This window comes from Gopherus evgoodei, chromosome 3 (genome assembly GCF_007399415.2).
Source record: "Gopherus evgoodei ecotype Sinaloan lineage chromosome 3, rGopEvg1_v1.p, whole genome shotgun sequence".
NCBI lineage: Eukaryota > Metazoa > Chordata > Testudines > Testudinidae > Gopherus > Gopherus evgoodei.
The window spans coordinates 120945804-120971961 of record NC_044324.1 but is presented as its reverse complement, the minus strand read 5'-3'; the positions used below and the strand labels follow the sequence as shown (position 1 = coordinate 120971961).

Here is a 26158-nt window from a genome sequence, read left to right as displayed (position 1 = left end):
CCCCCGCGGGGTGACCCTCCCCGTTGTGACGAACCTAAGCCTGCCCCGCCCCCAGCGCAACCCCCACTCGCCTGCGTCTGGCCCAAGTCCCAGCCAGAGGCGGGGCGGGGACCGAGCTCCGCGGCCCCAGAGCAGCCCACACAGGGGCGGGGGGATAACATCCGGGTACTTGACGTACACGCGCTCACCTTTTCCAGTGGGACGTTCCATCCCTCGCTTTCCCCCCCTTCTCCGGCGTGCGTCATAGCGTCACCGTCGCCCCGCCCCTACTGCATGGAACCCGGGGGAGAAAGACGCCGCTGGCAGCGCCAGTCTCGGGGGGAGTCGGCGCGCGAACTCTCATCCTTTCATCCCGGAACCGGATTGAATGCGGAGGGACTCGCTCGCTCTCCCTCCCTGCGCGCGTGTCCGGCCGCTCGCGCGGCGGTTGGAGGCAGGAGCGGCCGGCAGCGGGGCCGCGCAGAGCCCTGCCCGGGACAGAGCCGCCGCTCGGACGGTGAGTGACCGGGGCCGGGAGGGGTTTTCTCCTCACTCCGCATCTTCCCCGTCAGCGCGGCCAGGGCCAGAGGGGGGCGGGGTCTCTAGTCCGGGCCTGGGGCCGGAACAGCCCCTCGCTGGCTGGCCAGGAAGCGGTGAAAGTTCAGCTGCCGCAGCCGCGAGAAGCTCGGCTGCCCATAGGAGAGTCCGGGCGGGGGGTGGTTCCCCTCGTCCCCACGATCCGAGGGGTGGGTAACCCCGGCCCTGGCTGCTTGGGTGGCTGCCCGGAGCCGAGGCTCTCTCGCTGCAGGGAGGTTCCCCTGGCTCGGCCTGTGCAGGCCCGCCCGGCAGGGACAACCCCGCGGGGCTCTGTCGGAGGGGAGGGGCGATCGTGTCACCCCTCCCTTGGCTACTGGATTTTAATCCCGATCTCAGGGTGTCTGTGGTGGTAACATGCCATTTAGGGTGGCTGGCGAACCAGCTCCACCCCTTTTCCCTTTATGGGCACTGCCTGGGTAGGTTTCTTGCGGAGCTCACAATGGCTATGTGGAGGAGACGTTCACCATATGGCCGCTTTCCCTCTCTGTGTAGCCTCCCCGTTGCTCCTGTTGTTAATATTAATAAACATATGCATTACAGTACCCCCCTCCCCAAAGAGTAGGGTCAGGATCCTATTTCGCTAGGTGTGATCCGAATACAAAAAGTAAGCCCCTGCCCCACTGTGCAGTCTTGCTCTCTTATTCATAGACAAGGGGAGCAAATAATTCCTAGTTGTTGCTGAAAGGTTTCTCTGACCCTGTGTGTGTATTGTAAGTGACAGCTCCAACTGTCTAAGATGGGGCTTGGTCTCTGAGTTGCTTAATTCGTGGAAATAAAAAAACAGGGGGCAGCTTGTTCCTGTATAAACATAAGGAGATGGTATAGCTGAACACTGATAATACTTCATCTTGCCATGAGTACTGGGAACTGGACAAGATGACCTCTCAAGGTCCCTTCCAGTCTTACCATTCTATGATAATAAAGAATAAGAAACATAAATATAGGGGGGCTGGGCAGTGAAAAAAAATCATGCAGTCTATTTTGAGATGCTGGAACAACTTGGACATTTGGTAGGGAGAAAGCTGTAGAGTTGGAGAGTGTTTTTTCTTTGTCCCCTGAAATTCCATTCAGATTTGTCTGAGAAACTTTTCAAATCTGCATATCTCTTCTGTTGTTTGTATTATTAACATGTTAAATAAGCAGCAACAGCAACATTGAGAGCGGAGGGAGCAGATAACCTCCCCCAGGAAGTGAGGAAAGAGAGAGGTGGGCTGGGCTGTGTTCCATTCCCTTTCTCTGGGCCCAGAACATAGCCCAGTCCCCCACATCACCCAGGATAAGAACCTTCTGTCACTGCCAGGTAATGTAACTAATCCTGTAACTCAAGGGGTGTTGCAGTTTTGAAGGTTTAGGGTTCAAACTCTGCAGATGATGTACAATAGTGGGATTGTCATATTTGCATATACTTTTGTTTTTACTAAAAAAAAAAAAAAAGTCATAAGAAATTACACACACACAACTGTTAAAAGAATATTATTTAGGTTGCAAAGTCAAACAGCTAAAAGGTTAAAAAGTATCTAAATTTAAGCTGCCTGTGTAATTTTAATTCAGCCTTCTTGTGTGTATGCATTATGATAGTCTTTAATTACATGATCACATACTATTTTTTTTTTACAAGAGCATTCCTTTATTCAGTGTATAAGAATGAATCAGGCTTGTGTGAGGCATTTTGTATGATCTTTGCCTCATTTGTTGCAGAAGTGGAAAGGTATTTAGAGAAAAAAGGAAGAGACTGCAAGAAGAGAGAGAATAATCTCATGTTCAAGGCAGGTGAATGCCACATGAAAGCACAGTTTTCTCACTGCCTCTATTTCAGACTTCACATGTGATGTTACACAAGTCACACAAACCAAAATTTTGACAGGGGGCTTCTTATGTATTTCTTATATTATGGGTGCTCAACTTGAAACACTTGGAGCCTGATAGACAGAATTAGGATTCCTAACCCTATACTCATACTTCCAGACCACATTGTACTACTGACAGAGTGCAAAGCATCCACTTTATTTGCAGTGGGAGCACTCAACACTTCTGTTTGTCTGGCATTAGGCAAATCTCTGTCTTATTTTCCCCATCTGGGGATATTGCTCTTATCTCACAGTGGAGATAAATTCATTTGTTAGTGAGGTATTCAGTCAGATACTACAATGATGAATACCCTAGAAAAGGCCATGAAGAAATTAATAATTCTGTGTTCACTGAAGGCTGTGGATGATATGCAGGAGCCACTACTACAGGATAAAAAGAAGTATTGAACAGCTGACTCATTCTGTGAGTGTAGTCCATCCTCTCTGCAGTGAATGAGGCAATGATCCTGTTAAAAATAGTATGTGATCATGTAATCAAAGACTATATTGTAATGCATACACACAAGAGGGCAGAATTAAGATTGCATGGGCAACCTCAATTCTTAGATTTTCTAACTTGACTTTGAAAACTAATGTCTTTAACTTTTTTTGTGTATACACTGTAATTATGAAAGTACTTATGACTGATGTATAGTATGTCTGAATATTTTCATATTGAAATACCTCTCATTACCACTTGTATATAAAGAATATGCAACAGACATTTATGGATAAGTGGAGGGAATGTAATCACATAGAAACCAATTGTTATGTTTACCAAAGGCAAAACAATTGTTCTAAGCACTACTGTAAAATAAATCCTGTCAAATGTTTTTTTAAAAGCAAATATAAGGTATATTGCTGGCTAAATTTCTAATTAGTAAGCTTACTGCTTTTTAGTACAAAATCTTAGCAGAAGTAATGGTCAGTACAAAAACATTTAACAAAGATTTTGGTTCAAGTTGTTCATCAAACTACTGGTATATGTTGCAACAGTTTAAAAAAAATTTTAGCACCTACGTAAAGTTATCTTCAGTTTTGCCAATCATACTTAAAGTTAAGGTAAATTTGAGTTGCTTAGAAGTATGCCTCTAATAGAATCAGTAGTCATCCTTGTCATCTCCCCACCCACCCCTGTCCGTCCCCCCCATGTGGGTATATTTATGTGCTGTGAAGAAGCATAACAGTTTTGAGTGACAGCTCAGTAACAAATGAGGTAATTTTTTTAAAGTATGCTTTGTTTACCATAGCCACAGTGCATTGCAATACTCAGAACACTCTGTTTTAGCTGAGTCACTATTGTCATCAGCCCTTGAAAAGGTTTAAACAAGCATGCTCATTTGGAGCCCATGGATTATATATCTTAGTTTCATGTGTGCTGACTTTTGGAAAATACTTCTGTTTTTAACTGGCAAATATAGATGAGAAATGGATGATTCATTGTCCTCTAAAAATTATCTCAAAACAGTCGTGAAGAGCCAATCTTTTTTTCTTTACACAATCTTCTTCATTCTAATTCAATAACTATAAAACAGCTAGTATATTGACAGATATGATCATTGGGCAGTTATCAGTACACATTCTCTTTTGTGTTGCTAAAAGGTGCATTCTAGCAACTATTTCAGAGAGCTCTTCAAATTTAAGCCCTTGTTTATATGTCCTTTATAACATTCTGAAAGTTACTTTGGGGGCTTAGATGTCTCATTGTTACTTCTAGCTCAAAAGTGGCTTTTTAAAGGTTAATGAAAAGCATTGAATTCTTTTTTCTCCCTGGTAAAAAGGGCCTCTGATTTCTGATGCTCTAAAACTCAAATAGAGGGGGAAATAGGGAAAAAACATGCTAGACTCCAATGAATATGAATGTTTTTGATTGTATAATGAGGCATGGTTTAATGATACTGAAGTTTAAGTGCCTGAAAGTAGAAGGGAGGTTTATTTTCTTAACTTTTAACACATAGGATGGACTTAAGGGGACTGATCATCCCGCTGTTTGCACATATGTATGGTGTATCCTTCTCCTCTCTGTTGTATGTCTTGTTTATTTAGGGCTTGTCTACATCACAAAGTTGCAGCGCTGGTGAGGGGGTTACAGCGCTGCAACTTAGGAGGTGTACACATCTGCAGGGCATCACCAGCGCTGCAACTCCCTGTTTGCAGTGCTGGCCGTACTCCCGTTTTGTCTCGGGTGTAGAGGATCCAGCGCTGGTGATCCAGCGCTGGTAATCAAGTGTAGACACTTATCAGCGTTTTTCTTGACCTCCGTGGAACAAGCAGGTATCCCAGCATACCTGAGGAAGCCTCTCTGGTAATCAAGCAGGTCTCCTTCCCCGCGGTTTGCTCCGGTGTTCTCCGAATCCCCCCCCCCAGCGGGTCTCCTTCCCCGCGGTTTGCAGGGGGGTTCGGGGAACGCGAGAGCAAACCGCGGGGAAGCAGGTCTCCTTCCCCGCGGTTTGCTCTCGCGTTCCCCGAATCCCCGAGCAAGCAGGTCTCCTTCCCTGCGGTTTGCAGGGGGGTTCGGGGAACGCGAGAGCAAACCGCGGGGAAGGAGACCTGCTTGCACGGGGGTTCGGGGAACGCGAGAGCAAACCGCGGGGAAGGAGACCTGCTTGCACGGGGGTTCGGGGAACGCGAGAGCAAACCGGGGAAGGAGACCTGCTTCCCCACGGTTTGCTCTCGCGTTCCCCGAACCCCCCTTTAAGCCGCCCAACAGCGCTGCAGTGTGGCCACATCTAACACCACTTGCAGCGCTGGTTGCTGTAAGTGTGGCCACTCTGCAGCGCTGGCCCTATACAGCTGTACTAATACAGCTGTAACAACCAGCGCTGCAAAATTGTAGATGTAGACATACCCTTAGATTAGAAGCTCTTTTGGGACAGAGACTGTCTTAGTGCACTGAAAAATGGGGCCCAGTTGGGGCCTTTAGGTGCTACAATAGTACAGAATAATGATCAGATCCCCAGATACGCATGCATATATGTAAAATTAAACAACAATGCATTTAACCTGCATTTTAGTGCTTGATCACTAGATACAGGATTTCATCTGTTCAGTTTGCATTTAAATATGCTTGTTCATTCCAATATGGATATCTACAAATGTATGTGTAGAAACCACAGAAATAAAGTTTCAACAAGATTTTATGATTGACATCTATAATTAGGCAAAGGTCACAAATTTAGATGTTTTTCCAGCGAAAATGCGACAACATGCATGAATTAAAGTATTAAACATAACACACTCTGCAGAAATAATGTATATCATATATGCAAGAGGGTGTATGTAGCTGTGATTTTGATTGTGCAGCTAAAAATGTCAACCATCGTGCATTAATGTAGATCTTTGCATTTATAAGTAAAACACAGGTGCATAATTATTCTTATGCTTGTGCAGTGTTTAATTACTTCTCTAGGTCAGACTGCTTCCCTCTCATTTTGTTTCTTAACCTCTGATTTAGCTTGTCAGAACTTTTCTGAGAGAGGGTACAGTCTTAAAAGATACGTTTTCCCCCCTGTGTTTTTGCCATCCCTGTGCTCCATATCCCCTAGCTGCTACAAGCAGTGCGTGGCTACATGCATATACAGAGCAAAGATAGGGCACTTGAAGGCTCTTTGATGCTGCAGATAAATGCTTAACAAAGTCCAATGTCTGGAAATTGAAACTACACAAATTCAAATTGGAAATACAATGCAAATTTTTAAGAGTAATTAACCACTAGAACATATACCCATGGGCTGTGGTAAATTCTTCATAACTTGGAATCTTTTATTCATGATTGGAAATCTTACTAAAAGATATGTTCTTATTCAAGATGCCAGTTTTTGAACTAGATGCAGGAATCGCTATGTGAAATCAGTGGTGGTTTTTATGCAGGAGGGCAGACTAGATAAGCTTAATGATTGCTTCTGGCCTTAAAATCTATGAAGTAGCAATCTCGCGTGACTGATAACTGGCATCAGACAAGTGTTTAAAAACTTACCGTCGTTGGTGCTAAGGCTGTTTGCCCTATTCTTTATTAAGATTAATAATAAAACTAATTGCATTTTATTTGTCCTTTTTGGAATATAGAATTTTGCAAAATGTTAGTCATACAAACATACCTGCAGTCTGAGATAGGCAAGCACAGAACTCTTTTTAGAGGATTGTACAAGTAGGGAGTAGTCCTTACAGTACAAAATGTAGACTTTTATCTTTTTTGATTTCATCTTTTGCAGAGTCTGCAACAATCAAGCAGTTGTACTGAGTTCAAGTTCAGAAGTACTTTATACATGAAGCCAAACTGGCTCTCTAGCTAACATCCCTCTGCCACCATCTCAGCAGGTAAAGTGCTGTTGTGCCTGAGCCATGCTCCAAGTATAGCTGCTCCAGGTATAGTTGTCATGTAGTAGTCCATTGCCCAAGGTTAATCAAAGTTTTGGACTGTTTATTGGAGAATGGGGCAAGACACCAAGAAAGCAGAGCAGACCTGTCACAAAAACACAAAACGGAAATCCTGGTGATTCTTTTTAAAATGACAATATGTTAAATAATTTATTTAAAACTATTGGAAAGAGGACTGAGTTCCACCTGAGAGAGGCCTGCATTCTAAAGTAAGACTGGTGTCTTGCAGACTAAGGCACCAACTGGGGGAGGTGCAATCTAGACGCGGTAGAATGATCTTGGGTTTTTTTCTTTAAATTATTCTATTTCTGGACTATAGTCAGAAGGCTTTCTGAAGGAAGTATGTCTTAATAAATACTCTGAAGAATGGGGAGATAGTTTTAGGACAAGAAAACAGAGGCATAAGGGGCCTCTAGACAGGCTTATAACTCCTAGAGCTAGTAAAATGTATAAAACTTTCTCTCTAATATTAAAATCTAAAAATGAATAATAAGTGCTGAGGATTTTTAGTTCTTCTGCTCAGTCTCACTGCTGGACTTCTTAGAAGCAGCTATAATTTTGCGTCAGACATGATTTTAGGTCTTTTGCCTATCGAAGCATTATAGTATTTGTTTTGCTCATTCATCAGAAATAGTTTGTTGATGCATAGAACTGTAAGATGCTAACTGAATCTCTTAGTGTTTTTTTCTGATAAGATATGAAACAGTGTTGTGAATGTCGTTTTTCTGCTTTCTATCTTATAGTGGTTCTAAATAGTCATGCTTTGTGACAGAAAAGTTAGTAGTATGTTACTTGTGTGTTTTCAGAGCTTTCTCTACTGAATTTAGTGATTAAAGTAAGTTTACTGCTTTTTATTCATGTTAGCCATAGAGAGCCAGCACTTTAAGAAAGGGAGTGGAATTTTGTTCCTTCTTGGGCATCAAAAGCCTTGTTTACTAAGTTCTAGTTCAGGGGTAGGCAACCTATGGTACACATGCCAAAGGCAGCACTCGAGCTGATTTTCAGTGGCACTCACACTGCCTGGGTCCTGGCCACCGTCCGGGGGGCTCTGCATTTTAATTTAATTTTAAATGAAGCTTCTTAAACATTTTTTAAAACCTTATTTACTTTACATACAACAATAGTTTAGTTATGTATTCTAGACTTATAGAAAGAAACCTTCTAAAAATGTTAAAATGTATGACTGACGTGCAAAACCTTAAATTAAAGTGAATAAATGAAGACTCGGCACACCACTTCTGAAAGGTTGCTGACCCCTATTCTAGTTGTATTCACCTGTGCAAATGCATTGAGGGCAGTTGCTTTGCACAGGTATTGCTGAAGATGTAAGTGGCCTGTAGAACCGTATGATGATGATATGTGAGAAGAAAAGAACCCAGCATGACTTCTAAATGCTATGGGGAAAACCTCTTGTAGACTGAATACATATGATTAGATGCAATTATGAGAGAAATATACAAGTCCATGAAGCTGACTTCACAGTAGTTTTTTTTCTGAAAACTGACTATGGAATTATAAATCCATATAAAATCCTGTTCATTGTATATGCTTTGACAATTTATCTATGATCTTTTTTTTTATGCTGCTTTCAGACAAATCATGCCTTCTCAGTTCCTTTTTTCTGAACAAAAATCTCTTTGTTCAAGTACACCTCTACCTCGATATAACGCTGTCCTCAGGAGCCTCCAACTTGCTTTGATCTGCCAGAGTGCGCAGCACCTTCCCCCCTCCCGGAGTGCTGCTTTACTGTTTTATATCCAAATTCATGTTATATCGGGTGGCGTTATACCGGGATAGAGGTGTATCTCCTAAAACTCACTTGACTCTTGCTACAGGAAGTGTTAATTTGCCCTTAAAAAAAATAAATAAATAAAATTCTGGAATCAAGATGTGCACGTATCTCGGCTGAGTAGCTGCTTAATCTTGAAACTATAAGCCTTACCCTTGCTAATTCATCCTGCTTGCTGTTGTAGTTTTATAAATTTAAAATTAGATTGTAAACTCATCAGGGAAGTGCTATATTGTGTATTTATCTGAAGTGCCTAATACCATTGGGTGCTGTATCTATAATCACATTTTTATCCAAGAAACAATTAAAAATTGCATAATTGCTGTACATCATAAAATAAAGTTCCAGTCAAAGGGCTTACACGTATGTATTAAATACATACTGAGATCAGTGTCTAAATGTAACTTGTGATTATATATATATATATATAGCATTATATATGACCATCTACTTGTTTTAAATAATTATTTCGTATGAATGATTACCAAATAACACTAGATGTGACTGGAACTTGATTAATAGCTCGTTTTTAATACAATAGTATGCATTTACAATGAAAATAAAGATTTTATTTATTTACAATAAAGAAACTAATACTGGGTTAAATTCCCCTCACAGTCTGCACTTGCTTCCAGCAGTGCAGAAGTGGGGAGGGAAGTTTGAGCAGGAAGTTGAGGCTGCACCCTCTGTTTTGTGGTGACAGAGACTGCATTGGCTTTGAAGAGGTCATGGCCAGGGGATGGCTGTATTCAGCTTATCTGAGCATCTTTGTTCCTCTGAAGCCCTCAGTGGGCATTAAAGCTACCCTCCTTTAGTCAAAACCCATAGGGATGACAGGTTGTGGTATATCACCTGCTTTCTTTTAGGGTAAAACTTCCTTTAGCAGAAGAGTTCTAGTTGAAGCAAGGATATAGAACTTGCATGTCCTTCTGCCAGTTCAATGAATCTGCCCCATTATTTGAAACTTAATAAAATGGAAAAAAACAGTGCTACAACTAATATGCATGCTTGAAATGTTAGTGAAATTGTCCTGCAATAGTAGAGAATGAGTTCTTATCTCACTTTTTTCTAACTTGTAAATTATTTTAAACTTTTGAAGGTGGCAAGGATGGGCTGGGGAAGATCATATAAGAACTTTAAAAATTTACCCAATGCTTACTAACCTGAGAACTAAATTTACTAGTTAAAATGAAAAATTTCTATCCAAGCATGCATCATGTGGTTTAAGAGAGTAAAATAGGTCTATCTCTGTTCTGTATCTAACTGTAACATTGTTGATCCATTTTCTGTAATGCACTTGAAACATGCATTTCATTGGGAGGGTGGATTGATTCACCGCCTTTCTCTTTGTGGGTTCCTTCTCCCGTGATGAATCCTGATGAGTATTTTCCTGAGTTATCTTCAGTTTTTCTTTCTCCTGCTTCCATGTACTTATCTTTTTATCTACATTGTGTTCTTTACCTTCTCTGGTATTTTTTCTCCTTTCTTCTCCTCCGGAATCTTTCATCCAATTGTTTTCTAACACATATCATAAATCTTGACCCAATTGGCTCTCCTGGCCACCTACACTCAACATACAAATCCACCCTCTCAAATATAGGGTGTGAAATTTTTACCAAACACAATAGACGACTAAATATACTGGTGAAAAAACAGTATGAAAGATGGAAGGGTCAGTAGGGTGGCACTGTCCAGGAGCATTCCAGATGAGATGCCAAATCTTTCCACATCCTCCCCAAACTACCAGGATTCTCTTCTGGATGTGCTTTCTGGATTCTGCCTTTTGTATTAACTGTTTGGCTGCTAAAAGGAAATGTCTGTCTTCATTTGAGTCCTCTTCTTCATTGACTAGCTGCATTGCGTATTTCTGTTCCTTGTTTTTTCCAAAGCAAAAGTTAGAATGTAACTATCAATTTCAAAGGATTCTGAATAGACTGGTCAATTTTCATTCTGCTGCAGCTTAGAAGATGTTGAGGCAGGGCCAGCTCCAGGCACCAGCATTCTAAGCAGGTGCTTGGGGTGGCAATCTGTGTGTTTTTGCCCCCACGCAGCACGGATGGCGGGGGAAGTCTGTGTGTCATTAGGGCGGCACGCGCGTTTCCATGGCGGCGGCAATTTGGCGTTAGCTTCTATGTTCAGCTGTCCACAACAGCGCAACTTCTGTCTTCTGACTGAAGACAGAAGCTGCTGCCAAATTGCCACCGCCGCGGAAACACGTGTGCCGCCCTAATGTCACATGGACTCCCCCTGCCATCCACGGTGGCAATTCGGCGCGCTGCTTGGAGCAGTGAAAACAGTAGAGTTGGCCCTGTGCTGAGGAGCAGTAGAGGAACAAAGATCGGTCAGTCAGCATTCAGGCAGATGCTATAACATCAGTTTATACTTGATTCACATTGGAAAAGTTCCCTTCAAAATCTTAAGGGCTAGAAACTTTTTTTTTAAAAGTAAAAGCAAGTAGGAAAGTGGCCTTTTGAGCATCCTGACTATGCAAGTTGTGACTGAGGCTACGTCCAGACTACCCGCCGTATCGGCGGGTTAAAATCGATTGCTCAGGGATCGATATATCGCGTCTAATCTAGACGCGATATATCGATCCCCGAGCGCGCTTATATTGATTCCGGAACTCCATCAACCCCAATGGAGTTCTGGAATTGACAGGGAGAGCCGCGGACATCGATCCCGCGCGGTGTGGACGGGTGAGTAATCCGATCTTAGATATTCGACTTCAGCTACGTTATTCACGTAGCTGAAGTTGCGTATCTAAGATCGATTTCCCCCCCGTAGTGTGGACCAGCCCAGAATGAGACAGGACAGACAGCTACCAGAGAGTGGTGGAAAAGCGGTTACTTCAGGTCAACTTAAGGACACCTAAGGGCTCCCTGTGACCTTTTAAAAACTCTTTTGTGGGGTGGGTGGGTGGGTGGGAGGGAGGGAGAAAGAAATGAGAGACAAGCTGCAGCAGGGAGAAATATCTTCCTGGATGGAAGGCTGCTTTCTTGCTTATAAGGGAAGTAAGCCAGCTAACCAACTCTTTGGGGAAGGACTGGCACCTCAGAGCAGCATAACAAGGCAACATCCCAGAGAGGGGACAGGGAGAGGTATTTCCTTTTTATGTTATGAACTTGTTTCTCTTTGTTTGGCTGGCCTTGGGCCTACCCTGAGGCCCACCTTGTAAATATTCAAAAATAAAACCTGAGTGAGGAATAAAAAATCTCCAAAGTGGGACTGATTTGCTCTAGGCCCCCAACTGCCAGAGGGGGAAACGTTGAGCCCAGTGAAGGTGCCTTGCTACAAGGTCTGAAAGTTACCTCAACTTAATCTTGTAAAATTTTGCTTCTCAAACACATAAAACAAAAAAGGCAAGCATTTATATCAGAGGAGAGTGTGGGGGCAAGCAACTATTCACTCTTGAGTTTGATATTGTGTCAGTACAGCAGCTTATTTGTATGATAGAAGAGGCAGAGAGAGAAGGTTCCCTTCACTGCATCCAGAATATTGTATGCCCACAATTTGAAGCCATTATTAAACTCTGTCTTAATATTTGTATTAGCACAACAGCTATCATCATGAGGTTGTTCATAACAGCTGGAATTTTAATCCTTTTCATTATGGCAGGTTTTCAAAGCATGTTCTGGTTGATCTAGTCAGCTGACTATATTGTATGTACAATAACATCAAGTGACCCTTCAAATTCTGAGAGCGGTGGTCACCTCACTGGAACTGGATGTATTTTTAGGTTTCTCTGCTAGTAACAGTCAAGCGTAAATACTTCAGCATCTCAGATGAACTGAACCTAGTTGCTGACATTACATAAATCAGAAAAGTACAGCTGTTCGTTCTTTGTATAGTCACTAATTTGACATAAAGTATGGTAAAAAACTGGTATCATGTAGGGTAACATAAGTCAGTTCTTTTCAGAGCATGTTCTGTCTGCAAATAATGGTTATATTTTCCCTTGTCATTTCTCATATTATTGCAGCATAACTACTTGATCTGTTTACTCTTGGAGTTTTAAATTACTGTTTTTAAAGAACAACTTTCACACAGTGTTAAACATTTAGATATCTTCAAACCTAAATCCTTTTTTACCAAAATTTTTCTTCACTTCAAGTTAACACATACATTAGTGTTTCGAGGTTCTTGCTCTCTGTTTTCAGTGACATAATAGTCATTCATTTTTCATGTAAAAGATTGTAGCCTGAAATTTGAGTAATAAAGATTTCTTTACTTCCTGGATCACGTAGAAGCTTAGATGTGAGGGATATTGTAACTAATGAAAATGGCAAAATAAAAATGAGGAACTTCAGTAAGTGTGCTAGCTTGAAAAATTAAATGTAGTAATGGCAACTAACTCGTCATTCATATGTTTGATTATTCCTAAAACAACTGAATACTACTTAAACTTAAATTTCCCCAATTGGAAAATGTACGAATTTTGATGTAGACTTAAACATTTTGTGTTATGGGTAAGGCTCAGATTTTGTCTCGGATATTTTTAGTAAAATCATGGACAGGTCATGGGCAATAAACAGAAATTCACAGACGCTCGTGACTTGTCTGTGATTTTTACTAAAAATATCTCTGACAAAATGGGGAGGGAGGAAGGTCCAGCACCCATAGTGGCTGGGCTACTGTGGGGAGACCTCCTGCCTACCGCCACGGCTGGGCAGCTGCGGTGAGCCCAGCCGCATGTGGTGAGTGGGAGCTCTGGGGGACCCCCAGAGAGGGAGCTCCGGAGTCCCTCTGCTGCCCAGTGGCTAGGAGCTGCTTGGGGCCTCCACAAACAGCAGTTGAGACCTGCAGGGCTTCTTGCTGACAGCAGTTCAGCTCCGAGGCAAAAAATGTCATGGAGGTCTCTGGAAGTCTCAGATCCCATGACCTCCAAGACATAATCATAGTCCTAGTTATGGGCAATTAATTTTTGGGTTACACTGACAGTGTTTTAAAGTATCAGTAAGTTCATGGTTTGTTTAAGCTAGTGAAAGTCCACTGTAGATGTTCAGTGTTGATTAGCAGGGATTAAAATAACAAATTCATGAAAAGAACATCCAAAAAGATTTGGTGTTTGGTAATAAGATATGACTAAAACACTCTGCTGACAAAATTACACTTCTTCAGCTGGTGTTCTGAAGTCCTAACTGTGCAGCCTGCAGAATGTTGGTGAATTTGAAGTACTAATTGCCTACTGAAAATGTAAATCCACCTCTAAAGGGTTTTTTAAAAAACATTTTTATTAAGAAGCAGATATATATTCAGTGCAAACACAAAAACCTAGTTAATACTGGGCTAAATTAGTTGAGTCTGCCTAGTATAAATGATTAAAATTTAGTGTCGGATCTGGCATTAATATAATGTCCATTAAGTTTATTTGAAAAGTCTCCACCATATCTTTCCTCCCTCCTCCCCCCAAATAAATTTGTTAGTCTCTGAAGTGCTACAAGGACTCCTTGTTGTTTCTCCCTCCCCCACACACTTTAAAATTTTGTCTGCATATGTGTGATCAATATTTGACTCAGTACTGAGTGCTAGCTAGTGGCTGCGAGAGGAGGCTGGAAACTTAACAAAAGATGAGTTACTAATCACAGAGCTCAAGTTTCACACAATCTAACTTTAAAGACCAATATTGCTTGCTAGGGTGCATTAGTGCTATAGTAGCGTGCTCTTGGGTAAACTTGTATAGTCTATTTAAAGGTAGTGTTTCATGATGGCTACATTGACTTCTTTATTTGTTTCACATTTTTGCATTCACAGAGCCAAGCAATAGCGTTTTTAGGGCAGGTCTTCACTACCTGCCGGATCAGATCGGGTAGTGATGGATCTATCGGGGATCAATTTATTGCGTCTTGCGTAGATGTAATAAATCGATCCCCGATTGCTCTGACGTCAACTCTGGAACTCCACCACTGCTGAGATGCAGAAGCAGAGTTGACAGGAGAGTGGCGGTAGTCAACCCTCTGCCGTGAGGACACAAGGTGAGTCAGTCTAAGATACGTCGATGTCAGCTATGCTATTCTTGTAGCTGAAGTTGCGTATCTTAGATCAATTCTCTTCTCCCACCCCCGCCATGTAGACCAGGTCTTAGTGACCAAGTGGAGCTCTCGGAGCCCACTGCCGAATTTGGTTAGCAGGCATCGTTGTTTGATCTGGGCTGCAGCTGAGTTAGTGAAGTCACTGGTCACGTTTAATGATGTTTGTAGTTCTCTTGAAAAATAACTATGAGAAATTGAATAAAGCAGGCCTTGTTGCTACAGGGCTATTTCTTCCCTGCCCCCCACACACACACTCCCCCCCAAAATCTCAGGAGGGTATATAGTGGGGGAATAGATGACATGAAGGGGCAGGAGATACACAAAGGGTCATGGTTGGGAGGCACCCAGAGTATGTGCGCCCAGTTCTTGGCATTTTAAAGATGCTACATTTTTATTACATATATCTCTTCAGGGAATATATGTTAATGTACATCAGTGTTAATTGGCTGCCATAGTTTGCATGTTTAGTAGAACAAAAAAATTGGTAAACTGACAGTCTGAAAAATTATGTTGGTTTGGGTTTGTTAAAACATTTTGATGTTGACTTTTTTTAAAAAAAAAGTTTTATTATAACTAACTTAAATGTTACATACATTTAGACCCAAAACCAAGAATGCTTCACAGTTTTGAAACTTTCCAAAAGCTTTTCAGACCAAGAAACTTGGGATAATTGACCCTTTCCTGAAAATAGGTTTGGTTTTGACAAATCAGCATTTTCAAACAAAAATGTTTCAAAATATTCCTGACCAGCTCTAATATTTATGAAAGACAAGTTTTGAACATCAAGTTTGGGTGACTAGATTTCAGGGAACAGTTACTAAAAATCATAGAATCGTAGGACTGGAAGGGACCTCGAATGGTCCTCCAGTCCAGTCCTCTGCACTCATGACAGGGCTAAGAATTCTCTAGACCATCCCACAGATGTTTGTCACACTTGCTCTTAAAAATTTCCAGGGCTGGGGATTCCACAACCTCTCCAGGCAATTTATTCCAGTGTTTTAACCACCTTAACAGTTAAAACGTATTTCCTAATGTCCAGCCCAGATCGCTCTTACTACAATTTAAGCCCATTGCTTCTTGTCCTATCCTCAGTAACCAAAACAGTTTTTCCTCCCTGTAACAACTTTTTATGTACTTGAAAACTGTTATCACTTCCCCTCTCAGCCTTTTCTTCTCCAGACTAAGGCTTTGTCTACACTACCAATTGAACGACAAAAATTTTGTCGTTCACAGGTGCTTAAAAAAGCCTCCCCCAAAAGACAAAAGTTTTGCCACGGCAAGTGGCAGGGTAAACGGCTCACTGAAGGCAGGAGTGCTCTCCTGTCCACAATGCGAACCCTGCTTGTAGGGGATGGAAGTATTTTGTTGTCAAAAGTGCCAACAAATAGTGGTTACACTGCCTGACTTTTAGTGACACGGCTGTAGTGTAGACAAAGCCTAAACAAACTCAGTTTGTATTTGAGGACTGCTGGCAATTTGCTCCTGCAACACAAAGTCTCATCAGTTAGCCCAGGGGTCGGCAACCTTTCAGAAGTGGTGTGCCGAGTCTTCATTTATTCACTCTAATGTAAGGTTTTGTGTTCCAGTCATAGATTTTAACGTTTTTAGAAGATCTCTTTCTATAAGTCTACAATGTATAACTAAACTATTGTGTGTAAAGTAAATAAGGTTCTTCAAACCTTTAAGAAGCTTCATTTAAAATTAAATAAAATGCAGAGCCCCCTGGACCGGTGGCCAGGACCTAGGCAGTGTGAGTGCCGCTGAAAATCAGCTCGCATTCTGCCTTTGGCACCTGTGCCATAGGTTGCCTACCCCTGAGTTAGCCTTTCAACCATACATTAAATGACTGGGTCACTTGTTGATGGGGAATTTTGTAGTAATTTTGTAACATCACCTCAATAAACTTGCAATAAAAGATGCAAACTGCCTGTGTGTGTGCAGGATGGGGTAGTCCTATCAGAGAAACTAATTCTAATATGGTGAAAGGAATGCTTCCTTTGAGTCACTTGCTTGATGTTCCTTTTCAACTAATGGAATCCAAAGGGGAGGGAAATATTTTTCCATAGCTGTAAAGAGGTCATTTTTAAACTATTTCTGTTCAGATTAGAAATTTGTGCATGAGTCTCAACTTAAAAGGAGCTCCTGGCAGAATAGTTTATGGAAAATTCTGATATGGACCTTTCTTCCCCCACCCTCCTTTTAATTTTTTACAGTCAATACGTTTTAAAACTTCAATGAAGAATTGCCTTAGGCACTGTTGACTTAATCTGTAGGATGTATGCAAGAAGCCTTTGACGAATTGTGTAACTTTAGTGATCGGTAAACTGATAATAGCTCATCTTAATTAATTAACCTCTTAGAGTTGGTATGGCAACTTCCACCTTTTCATGTTCTCTGTGTGTGTGTGTGTGTATATATATCTTCTTACTATATGTTCCATTCTATGCATCTGTTGAAGTGGGCTGTAGCCCACGAAAGCTTATGCTGAAATAAATTTGTTAGTCTCTGTAGTGCCACAAGTACTCCTTTTCTTTTTGCGGATACAGACTAACACGGCTGCTACTCTGAAACCTGTATTTACAACATACTATGAAAACTAATTTGTTACCTATAAATAAAAACAAACTCTTCATAGTGGGGAAAAATAAACCAGCTGTGTTGTGCCTATCAAGTGCAGCACATATGCTTCTTTGTTAGTAGAGTTCAGAAAAGTGGGTGGCCAAAACATCTGAATTATTCAAATTTAGGGGGCTGATACTTCACATTTTGAAATTCAAGCCAACTTTAAGTATTGGAGCATAGGTTTAAAATCCCATGAATAACTTTCTGTGATAAATAACACCTTAAGTTACTAAAAGTAAAAAATATAAAAACTTGTCAGTAACCAACCAACAAACTAACATTTGTCAGTTTAGACAATGAAAAAATTCTAGTCACTTTCATTTCTATTTATTGTCAGTTAATTTCATTTCAGAGTTTTTCTGCAATTGCATACTGCTGCATTTCTTGAGTTGAAAACGTTGCAGGGTATATTTGTTTGCCATTGGAAATAAAATCAAACATGGAAACATTTCTGTTGTATTAACTTTGTTTTATATTCAGCTTGTTTTTAGAAAACCTATTTATTTTGGTGGGCAGAGGGATGTAAATTTGTTCTGTGTTCCTCTAAATTTCTACAAAAAATTAATGATTTAAGAATATTTTCTATACTTCATCGGTTTAGTCTTTCAGTAAAACATGTCATGAGAATCATGGAGTGATGCAGTATGATGCTTGTGATATTGTGAGATTGCTATTTGTGCTAAAGCAGGGGGTTAAAGCATAAATGAGCAACCAATACATTAATTTTTTCCCAAGATTAATAGAGTTTAACCACAAGAGTTTGGGGTAAACATGGACTGAATGTAAACAGCCCCGTAAGAAAATGTTGCTGAGCAATTGTCTCCTTTACCCTGCCCTCTAACTTTTAGTGTATTCCTCCCCGTATCTTAAAAATGTGTGAGGGAGGGGAAGATAAACTGACTTTGAAACATAGTAATGCAATGTACTTTCAAATACAAATGTTTGCAGTGGTGAAACATGGAATGCCGGGTTTACTCTGCCGTCCAAATCAGAATAAGGAATCCAACTTTCTAGTGCCAGCGTGCTTTTCAGTTGTGTCTGCTTCACAATAAAACTGATCACATGACTCCAATTATATGGAGTTCCTTTATTGCTCCCCATCTTCTCACTAGCATTAGCATCACCAAATAGGGAGAAGTAAAAGCCATTTTAGGACACTTGGAAATGTGCCTTTTTGTTTTTACTGATCTGGGAGGAGGGGGTTAGCAAATTAAAAAAGATAGTAAAACTGCTGCACACTAGAGCTTTGAGCAAACACTTTTCATAAAGATATGAAACTATTTAAAAAATTTAAGAAGTGTCCATGATCTTGTGAGGTCACTTTAAAACAGTGTAACTTGACTTCTTCCTTGAGTGGCCATTATATATTCCCACTCACAGGATGCACTAGCAGTGCAGCTCTGCTGGTGGCCATTGGAGTGCCCCCCTACTGTCTTCCCCTCGCTGTTCCTCAAAGTTTTACGGGTAAGATTGTAAAAGGCACCACAACACTCCAACTACCTTATTACCTTCCAGCTGTGGCAGCAGATGGAGTAGGAACCTCTCCAGACTTATCCATTTTCTTTAAACACTCAGTGCCTTAGTTAGATTTCTTAGTTAAGATTAATATTAGAAATTTTAGTTCATTTGTTTTCTTTATAAATGTATTTATTACTTCCTGCACCTTGCTTCAGGCTTACTGATCCTATGATTGATTCAGAGGGGAAGAGACCAGCATTTAAGAGGTTTGCCTCTTGTCCTGCTGTGTTCTCCATCTTGAAAAACTCTAGGTTACAGTTGAATAACCTTCATTTCTCTGTTACATAAGCTCTCTCATTTTTTTTTTTTTTTTTGGAGGGGGGAGACGGTAAAGTGTCACTTATTACTGTACTACTGTGATCAATTGGTGTAGTGTTCATTTATAACTCTCTATACATTATAGACCAAGAATATGTAGTTATTTGTTTTATTAGTAAACTTCAACAAATACTGAGTTAAAAATTAAGATTGTTTTATCTCCTTTCTCTTCCTGCCCAGAACTGGACTTGAATCATGGAGGAACATCAGCAGCATTTACACTGTGTCAATTGCGTCAGTCGGCGTTGCATGACCAGACCAGAGACTGGAATTTCCTGTGACTTGATTGGCTGCCCACTGGTTTGTGGAGCAGTCTTTCATTCATGCAAAGCTGAAGAGCATCGCATTTTGTGTCCATTTGAAAGAGTGCCTTGTTTGAATAGTGGCTTTGGATGTCCCTTTAATGTAGCCCGAAACAAAATCGCTGAACATCTAGAAATGTGTCCTGCAAGTGTGGTTTGCTGCACTATGGAATGGAATAGATGGCCAGTCAGTTATGCAGACCGGAAATCTTATGAAAATCTAAGTAAAGATGTTGATGAAGTAGAGCAGTTAGACATGGCTTTAGCCCTTCAAGACCAGCGCATGCTATTAGAATCCCTCAAAGTAGCAACTATGATGTCAAAAGCAGCTGATCAGATATCAGAACCTAGAGAGCAGACTTCTGTTAAGTCAAGTGCTCCTGACACAATGCTTTCAAATGGGTTGATACCTGCAGATGGAGATTCCTACAGTGCACTTTATCAAGCTACTGTAGAAACTACTAAGAGTTTAGCTGCTGCATTAGATATACTGAACACTGCTACAAGAGACATAAGCATGTTAAGTTCAAGACTATGTATTTTGCCATATGAGATGAATGAAGATTTTCAGATCAAAGAACAAACTACTAATGGATGTATTCAAAGTAAATTGTCAGACCATGAATATCCAGATGAAGATAACATGGGAGCAGTTGGTGGAATTGACTTCGATATTTTGAGCCAAAATTCACAATCGGAACAAAATGGTTCAAGTGATTTTTGTTATGACATAGTGCAAAAACGTGACTTGAATGTGAATCTTGGTAATGCTTCTGCTCTGTGTAATGGTTTTCATGCAGAAAATATAGGTACAGAGGCATTGGACCAGAATGAAGATCTAGATGTGTGTGATTCAAAACCATCTAATGTAGCAAATGGTGAATGTATTGCATCTCCTGATGATGGAGCATTGAAGTCTTGCAGCTCCTTTCCTGTAGCAGCACAACTTAGAGAAGTGATAACGCCCCACAGTTTATTTAATGGCGCTGTTAACCATATACAACTGCCACATGTGTCCAGTGGAGAGGAAGTGTTAGAGAGGCAATTGGAACAAGAAAGATTGAGAAATGTAGATGTGTTTTCTCTAATTCACCATCGATCATACAATTTTCTTGTTAACCACTGTTGGTCTACACCAAAGGAAGACAAAGCTGTTGATACATCAGATTTGGAGATAACAGAAGACCCTATGGGTCTTCAGGGGATAGATCTAATCACAGCAGCTTTGCTGTTCTGTCTGGGAGACTCTCCGGGTGGTAGGGGGATATCAGATAGTCGCATTGTTGATGGATATCGCATTGATTTTGGGACTCAAACATTTTCCCTTCCATCTGCGATATTGGCCACAAATACAATGGTAGGGGAAATAGCTTCAGCTTCAGCATGTGATCATGCCAACCCACAGCTCTCAAATCCAAGTCCTTTTCAGACACTTGGTCTGGACTTGGTATTGGAATGTGTGGCTAGATACCAAACAAAACAGCGTTCAATGTTTACATTTGTTTGTGGACAATTGTTTAGGCGAAATGAATTTTCTTCACATTTTAAGAATGTGCATGGTGACATTCATGCTGGCCTCAATGGCTGGATGGAGCAGAGGTGTCCCTTGGCATATTATGGCTGTACATACTCTCAACGTAGGTTTTGTCCTTCAACACAAGGGGCAAAGATTATTCATGATCGCCATCTGCGGTCATTTGGGGTTCAGCCTTGTATATCTACAGTATTAGTAGAACCAGCCAAAAGCTGCCTCATTGGTCCATGTAGTGATCATCTGAGTAGTCTTCCCTTTGAGGTTCTACAACATATTGCTGGTTTTCTAGATGGTTTTAGTTTGTGTCAGCTTTCAAGAGTGTCACGATTAATGAGAGATGTATGTGGAAGTTTGCTTCAAGCACGTGGAATGGTCATACTGCTTTGGGAAAAAAGAAAGTACCCAGATGGAAGTTCTTCATGGCAAATAAAAGAAAAGGTAAGATAATTTTGTGTCTTGGAGATAGGAAGGAAGCTTTGGGACATATCTGCTCTTGTTCTGAGGATGACTGTTTTCCCTAACCCCACCCCACCCACACACCCCTACTTAATTGACATCATGGTATCTGTTGAAAAAGACCATCTTCTGTGGAACCCAATGCTATTCTGAGAGCCAATTTGAAAAAAAAAAAAAAAAAAGTGCTACAGTAAGTAGTTTGGTTGTCACCTTTTCCAAGTAATGGAAAAAATAACCCCAACTATACATACGATATGATGCGGGCTAATTTAGCTACAAGAAGTCAGGAAAAAGATCTTGGAGTCGTCATGGATAGTTCTCTGAAGATGTCCATGCAGTGTGCAGAGGCGGTCAAAAAAAGCAAACAGGATGTTAGGAATCATTAAAAGGGGAGAGAGAATAAGACTGATAATATCTTATTGCCTTTATATAAATCGATGGTATGCCCACATCTCGAATACTGTGTACAGATGTGGTCTCCTCATCTCAATAAAGATATACTGGCACTAGAAAAGGGCAGCTAAAATGATTAGGGGTTTGGAACGGGTCCCATGTGAGGAGAGATTAGAGGCTAAGACCCTTCAGCTTGGAAAAGATGAGACTAAGGGGATATGATAGAGATATCTAAAATCATGAGTGATTTGGAGAAAGTGGATAAGGAAAAGTTATTTACTTATTCCCATAATACAAGAACTAGGGGTCACCCAATTAATAGGCAGCAAGTTTAAAACAAATACAAGGAAGTTCTTCATGCAGCACATAGTCAACTTGTGGAACTCCTTACCTGAGGAGGTTGTGAAGGCTAGGACTATAACAGCGTTTAAAGAGAACTGGATAAATTCATGGTGGTTAAGTCCATTAATGGCTATTAGCCAAGATGGGTAAGAAATGGTGTCCCTAGCCTCTGTGTGTCAGAGGATGGAGATGGATGGCAGGAGAGCGATCACTTGATCATTGCCTGTTAGGTCCACTCCTGGGGCACCTGGCATTGGCCACTGTCGGTAGATATTGGGCTAGATGGACCTTTGGTCTGACCCAGTACGGCCGTTCTTATGTTCCTAGCACATTCAACGTATCCCCAACAGTTTGGGGAATGGGATTTGAGGTAATTCCTGTCCATTGTTTTCTATCATGGTAATATGTAAAGTAATAGTTCTGTAATACTAGGAAATCATAATATAGTTATGCTTCCATAACTTTATTTAATATATATATAAAAAAAATCTGAAAGCAGGAATTTTGTCTAATTTTAAATAGTATAAAGATAAGAAATGAAAGCATATAATTCTAAGTTCTATTCAGGTGTTTATATCATGTCTCTTGCCGTGGTATTGAGTGTCTTCGTCAAGTAAATAGTGCCTGATTTTTCAAAATTAAGTTACACATTACATGAAGAAGAGCTGAGTATTTGCATCTCCTTTCTCTTCAGTTGGACTTGCAGATACTTAGCACGACTAACAACCAGAACCTTACTTTTCAAACTAGAACCACACTGACTTAAAACCACACAATGTTTTTGCCTGACATGTAACTTCCTGATCAAATGTGCTCAGTTTAAAAGTAAAATGATTCTCTTCTCCATCTCAGCTCCTATCCCAAACTTCCATCCTGTAAACTCAGCCTAGAATTTGAAAGTCAAGCTGGATATTACTGACTGGAACTTAGCTGGTAATACTGATTTAGCTGTAACTAGTGGTGGACCCAAATTAGTTACAAAGTGTTCGGGGTAGTACTAGTTTGAGTCTCTGTTTACAAAGAACCAGTTTGATGCTAAGCACATACTTGTTTTCCAGGTGTGGCGGTTCAGTACAGCTTTTTGTACTGTAAATGAGTGGAAGTTTGCGGACATCGTAAGCATGGCTGACCACTTGAAGAAATGTAATTATAATGCTGTAGAGAGAAGGGAGGAGGCTGTCCCGCTGCCATGTATGTGTGTAACACGAGAACTCACTAAAGAAGGACGTTCACTCCGCTCTGTCTTGAAACCTGTACTTTAAATGCAATGTCACTCCACTTGCACATACACTCAAGCACCTGATATAACCTCTATGTAATATTATGTGACACTTTATTAATGTACTAAAGATAATTTCTAGCTAAATCTACTCTGTCACTATGTATATAATGTTTTGAAGTGACATTTATTTTTTATAATACTGTTTAGTTGAAAGTATTGAAAGTTGCCTTAATGTTTGAAAAATTTGGAACTTGCTGGACAGGGTAGTTTTATCTAACTTATATAATTTTAAAAAAAAATCTCTAATGTATTTTTTTTTTGATTCACTGGTGCCCATATTTTTGCTGAATTAATACAATTTCAGAAATGAGCTTCTATAGGTATGCACATTCAAATAGGATACTTTGAGTTGTAGTGAGACAAGATCCCAACCAAACACATTTTGTGTGTTTGGTCTTGTTACAAATTACTAAACATTCAAAAGCTGAACACTATTCAAAACTTTGAAGTAGATGTCTCAGACAAACCCTTGACTTTTTAAGCACATGTGTGCGAATTTCTTAGTTTAATCAGTGTTCTAGTGCTCATCCTAGTTTAATATACATGTGATCTAGGATATGCATTTTTAAAAATATGTAGCAATGAGCTAAGTGAACTCTGATTTATGGCAGATTAATTTTAGCACAACTTTCTTTTGAAGAGTCAGCAGTGGTTACTTTTCTTGCGAACTAACAGTTACTTCACTTTTGGGAGCAAACCTCTTGAAGTTAAAACTATGAAATATTTATTAGCTGTTAGGTTGGCATTTGAGTTTATAATCTTTTTTTTAAATCCCATTCATCAATCCTATAGTTGATTAAAGGAGAAAATGCTTGAACAAAATCTTCCTATTTCTTGTCATAAATTGGAATATGGAATGCACAACTGTGGATTTAAAATGCAGCTAATGAAAGGGCTTAAATTGTTTTATGGTATTGTAACATGTATTGTCTTTCATTTCTGTTAATTTGTCTATAAAAATGCTACACTGATTAAGGGCATATTAATTGCCTAAGTGCATCAAAATGTATCATCTTCATAAAATGAGACCGTTTCCATGAGTTGCATGTGGCATATTCAAAATGTTCTGTTCAGTCACATCTTTGATAAATGAACTCCTCTAAATTGTTTCCATAGTCTCCTGTAATGTTGAAACTTGCATAGCATTTTGTGACTAAGTATGTACTATGAGAAATGCCCTGGTAATAGCAAAAGTACACTAACTTAATTCAAAACAACTTTCAGACTTTTGTGTTGGTGACCACGGACTGTTGCACTTGGTAACTGTGCCACACACTAAAACAGAAACAGACCAGAGTTTGGAATGATGAAATACAGTATGTATTTCAATTTTAGGTAAAACAAGGTACCCTTAAGGAGAGAATGCTACAGATTACATTTAAAGCTTGTAACTTCTATAAGAGATACTTGTTTATGGCTAACCTGGCTACAGTTCACAATTACAGCATCTGTGTATTGTCCATTCTGGGTCCAATCCAGCTATATAGTCATTGCCTTTTTCTGTTCGGAATGCTGAAGGTGCTCCAGAAAGAAACAAAACCCAGTTCTTCAGTGCCATATGACAAAACTGTTGAAGAGCTCAAGCAAAACAAGCTCTCTGCATCCCGTTCTCTGGAATGTCTGAATCTCTGGACCATGTGTCTTTTTGGCACTTCTTCCTCCCATCTTGGTTGGGAGCAAATGGGGTAAGAACCCTCTGCACACAAAAAAAGTTAATCTGGTTTCGGTAACTCTCCATACATATCCTTGGTGGTGGCTGCAGGGAACATAGATGATATACTAATTTGGACATACAAATTAGGTTTTAGCTTTAGGTAGAAGGATCCCTATCTCCCTGCCCTCTAGTGTGTTGCAATGCCCTTTACTCTCAAAACCAAGAGAGAGAAACCTCCAGTCCCATGCAGGGACAGTTTCTCTTTCAGCACTGTATATCTTAACTGTAGTGGACCCTTACTGCTTTTCCCTGACATCCAGAAGTAGCTGTTATACTGGAAGAACTCAGACTATTCAGGCTCCATCTTTAAAACTGCCTCCAACATAGTAGATATTCACTTAGCCAAGGACTGCTGTGACTTTGGTACTTAGTATTGTTTGTAACTACCAGGATCCTGCTTCCTGTAGAATAACTGGGCTGGGCAGAGGTGTTTCTCTAGAGAGAAGAAGGTACTGCAAGGGCTTATATTGACAGAATCTAGCCTGTAGCTCAGTGCAAATATGCAGCTAAAGTAAAGTCAGTTATGCTGCTTTGTTAAAATAGGCATTCTAAATACTAGATATTTTCATCTTGACAGATAACACTACATTCTCAACACATGCACTTTTGTTCTCAAATATTAGATTCTGACTTCTTTTGTTAATATAAGTTTCTATTTTTATGAAAATCCAGAGCTATTAAAATATCGATGTAAACAAAATTTCTGCTTGTAAATTGTTTCAGATGCAGGAATACGTTACGTAATTAGTATAACATTTATTTTACACTGCTATGCAGTCTGTAAAACATCGGTAATATGTAATCAGTCTATCAGAACTTTCCTGTTTTTGTTCATATTTGTCTTGGGACTTTAAAAATATCATCTTTCTCATTTTCCCCAAATCCTAACTCCCCTGTTGCAATCTCCTTTACAGCATGTGTACACAGCTGTTACATTCTTTGTCTTTTACTTGATGCTGCATTGCTACCTTTTTAAAATATTATGTTTTCAATCATTATGCAATTTTTTTTGCAATGTCTGTTAAAATTCTAATAAAATACATTTGGAGTTTCCCTTTA

General features: G+C 40.2%; 1 protein-coding gene across 5 annotated transcripts; it reads left to right on the top strand.

The window, feature by feature from the left end:
• The first annotated feature begins 106 nt into the window (after positions 1–106).
• Positions 107–26158, top strand: FBXO30 (F-box protein 30). 5 transcript variants are annotated; one of them, XM_030556502.1, is made up of 5 exons: positions 107–496; positions 1720–1876; positions 6635–6740; positions 19257–21350; positions 23162–26158. In XM_030556502.1, the coding sequence occupies exons 4-5, from the start codon at positions 19272–19274 to the stop codon at positions 23363–23365; spliced, it is 2283 nt and encodes a 760-aa protein (XP_030412362.1). In that variant the 5' UTR covers positions 107–496; positions 1720–1876; positions 6635–6740; positions 19257–19271; the 3' UTR covers positions 23366–26158. The 5 variants fall into 5 exon arrangements, with proteins under 5 accessions (XP_030412362.1, XP_030412361.1, XP_030412365.1 ...); XM_030556501.1 differs by lacking the exon at positions 1720–1876; XM_030556505.1 differs by lacking the exon at positions 1720–1876 and having other exon boundaries at positions 6635–6788.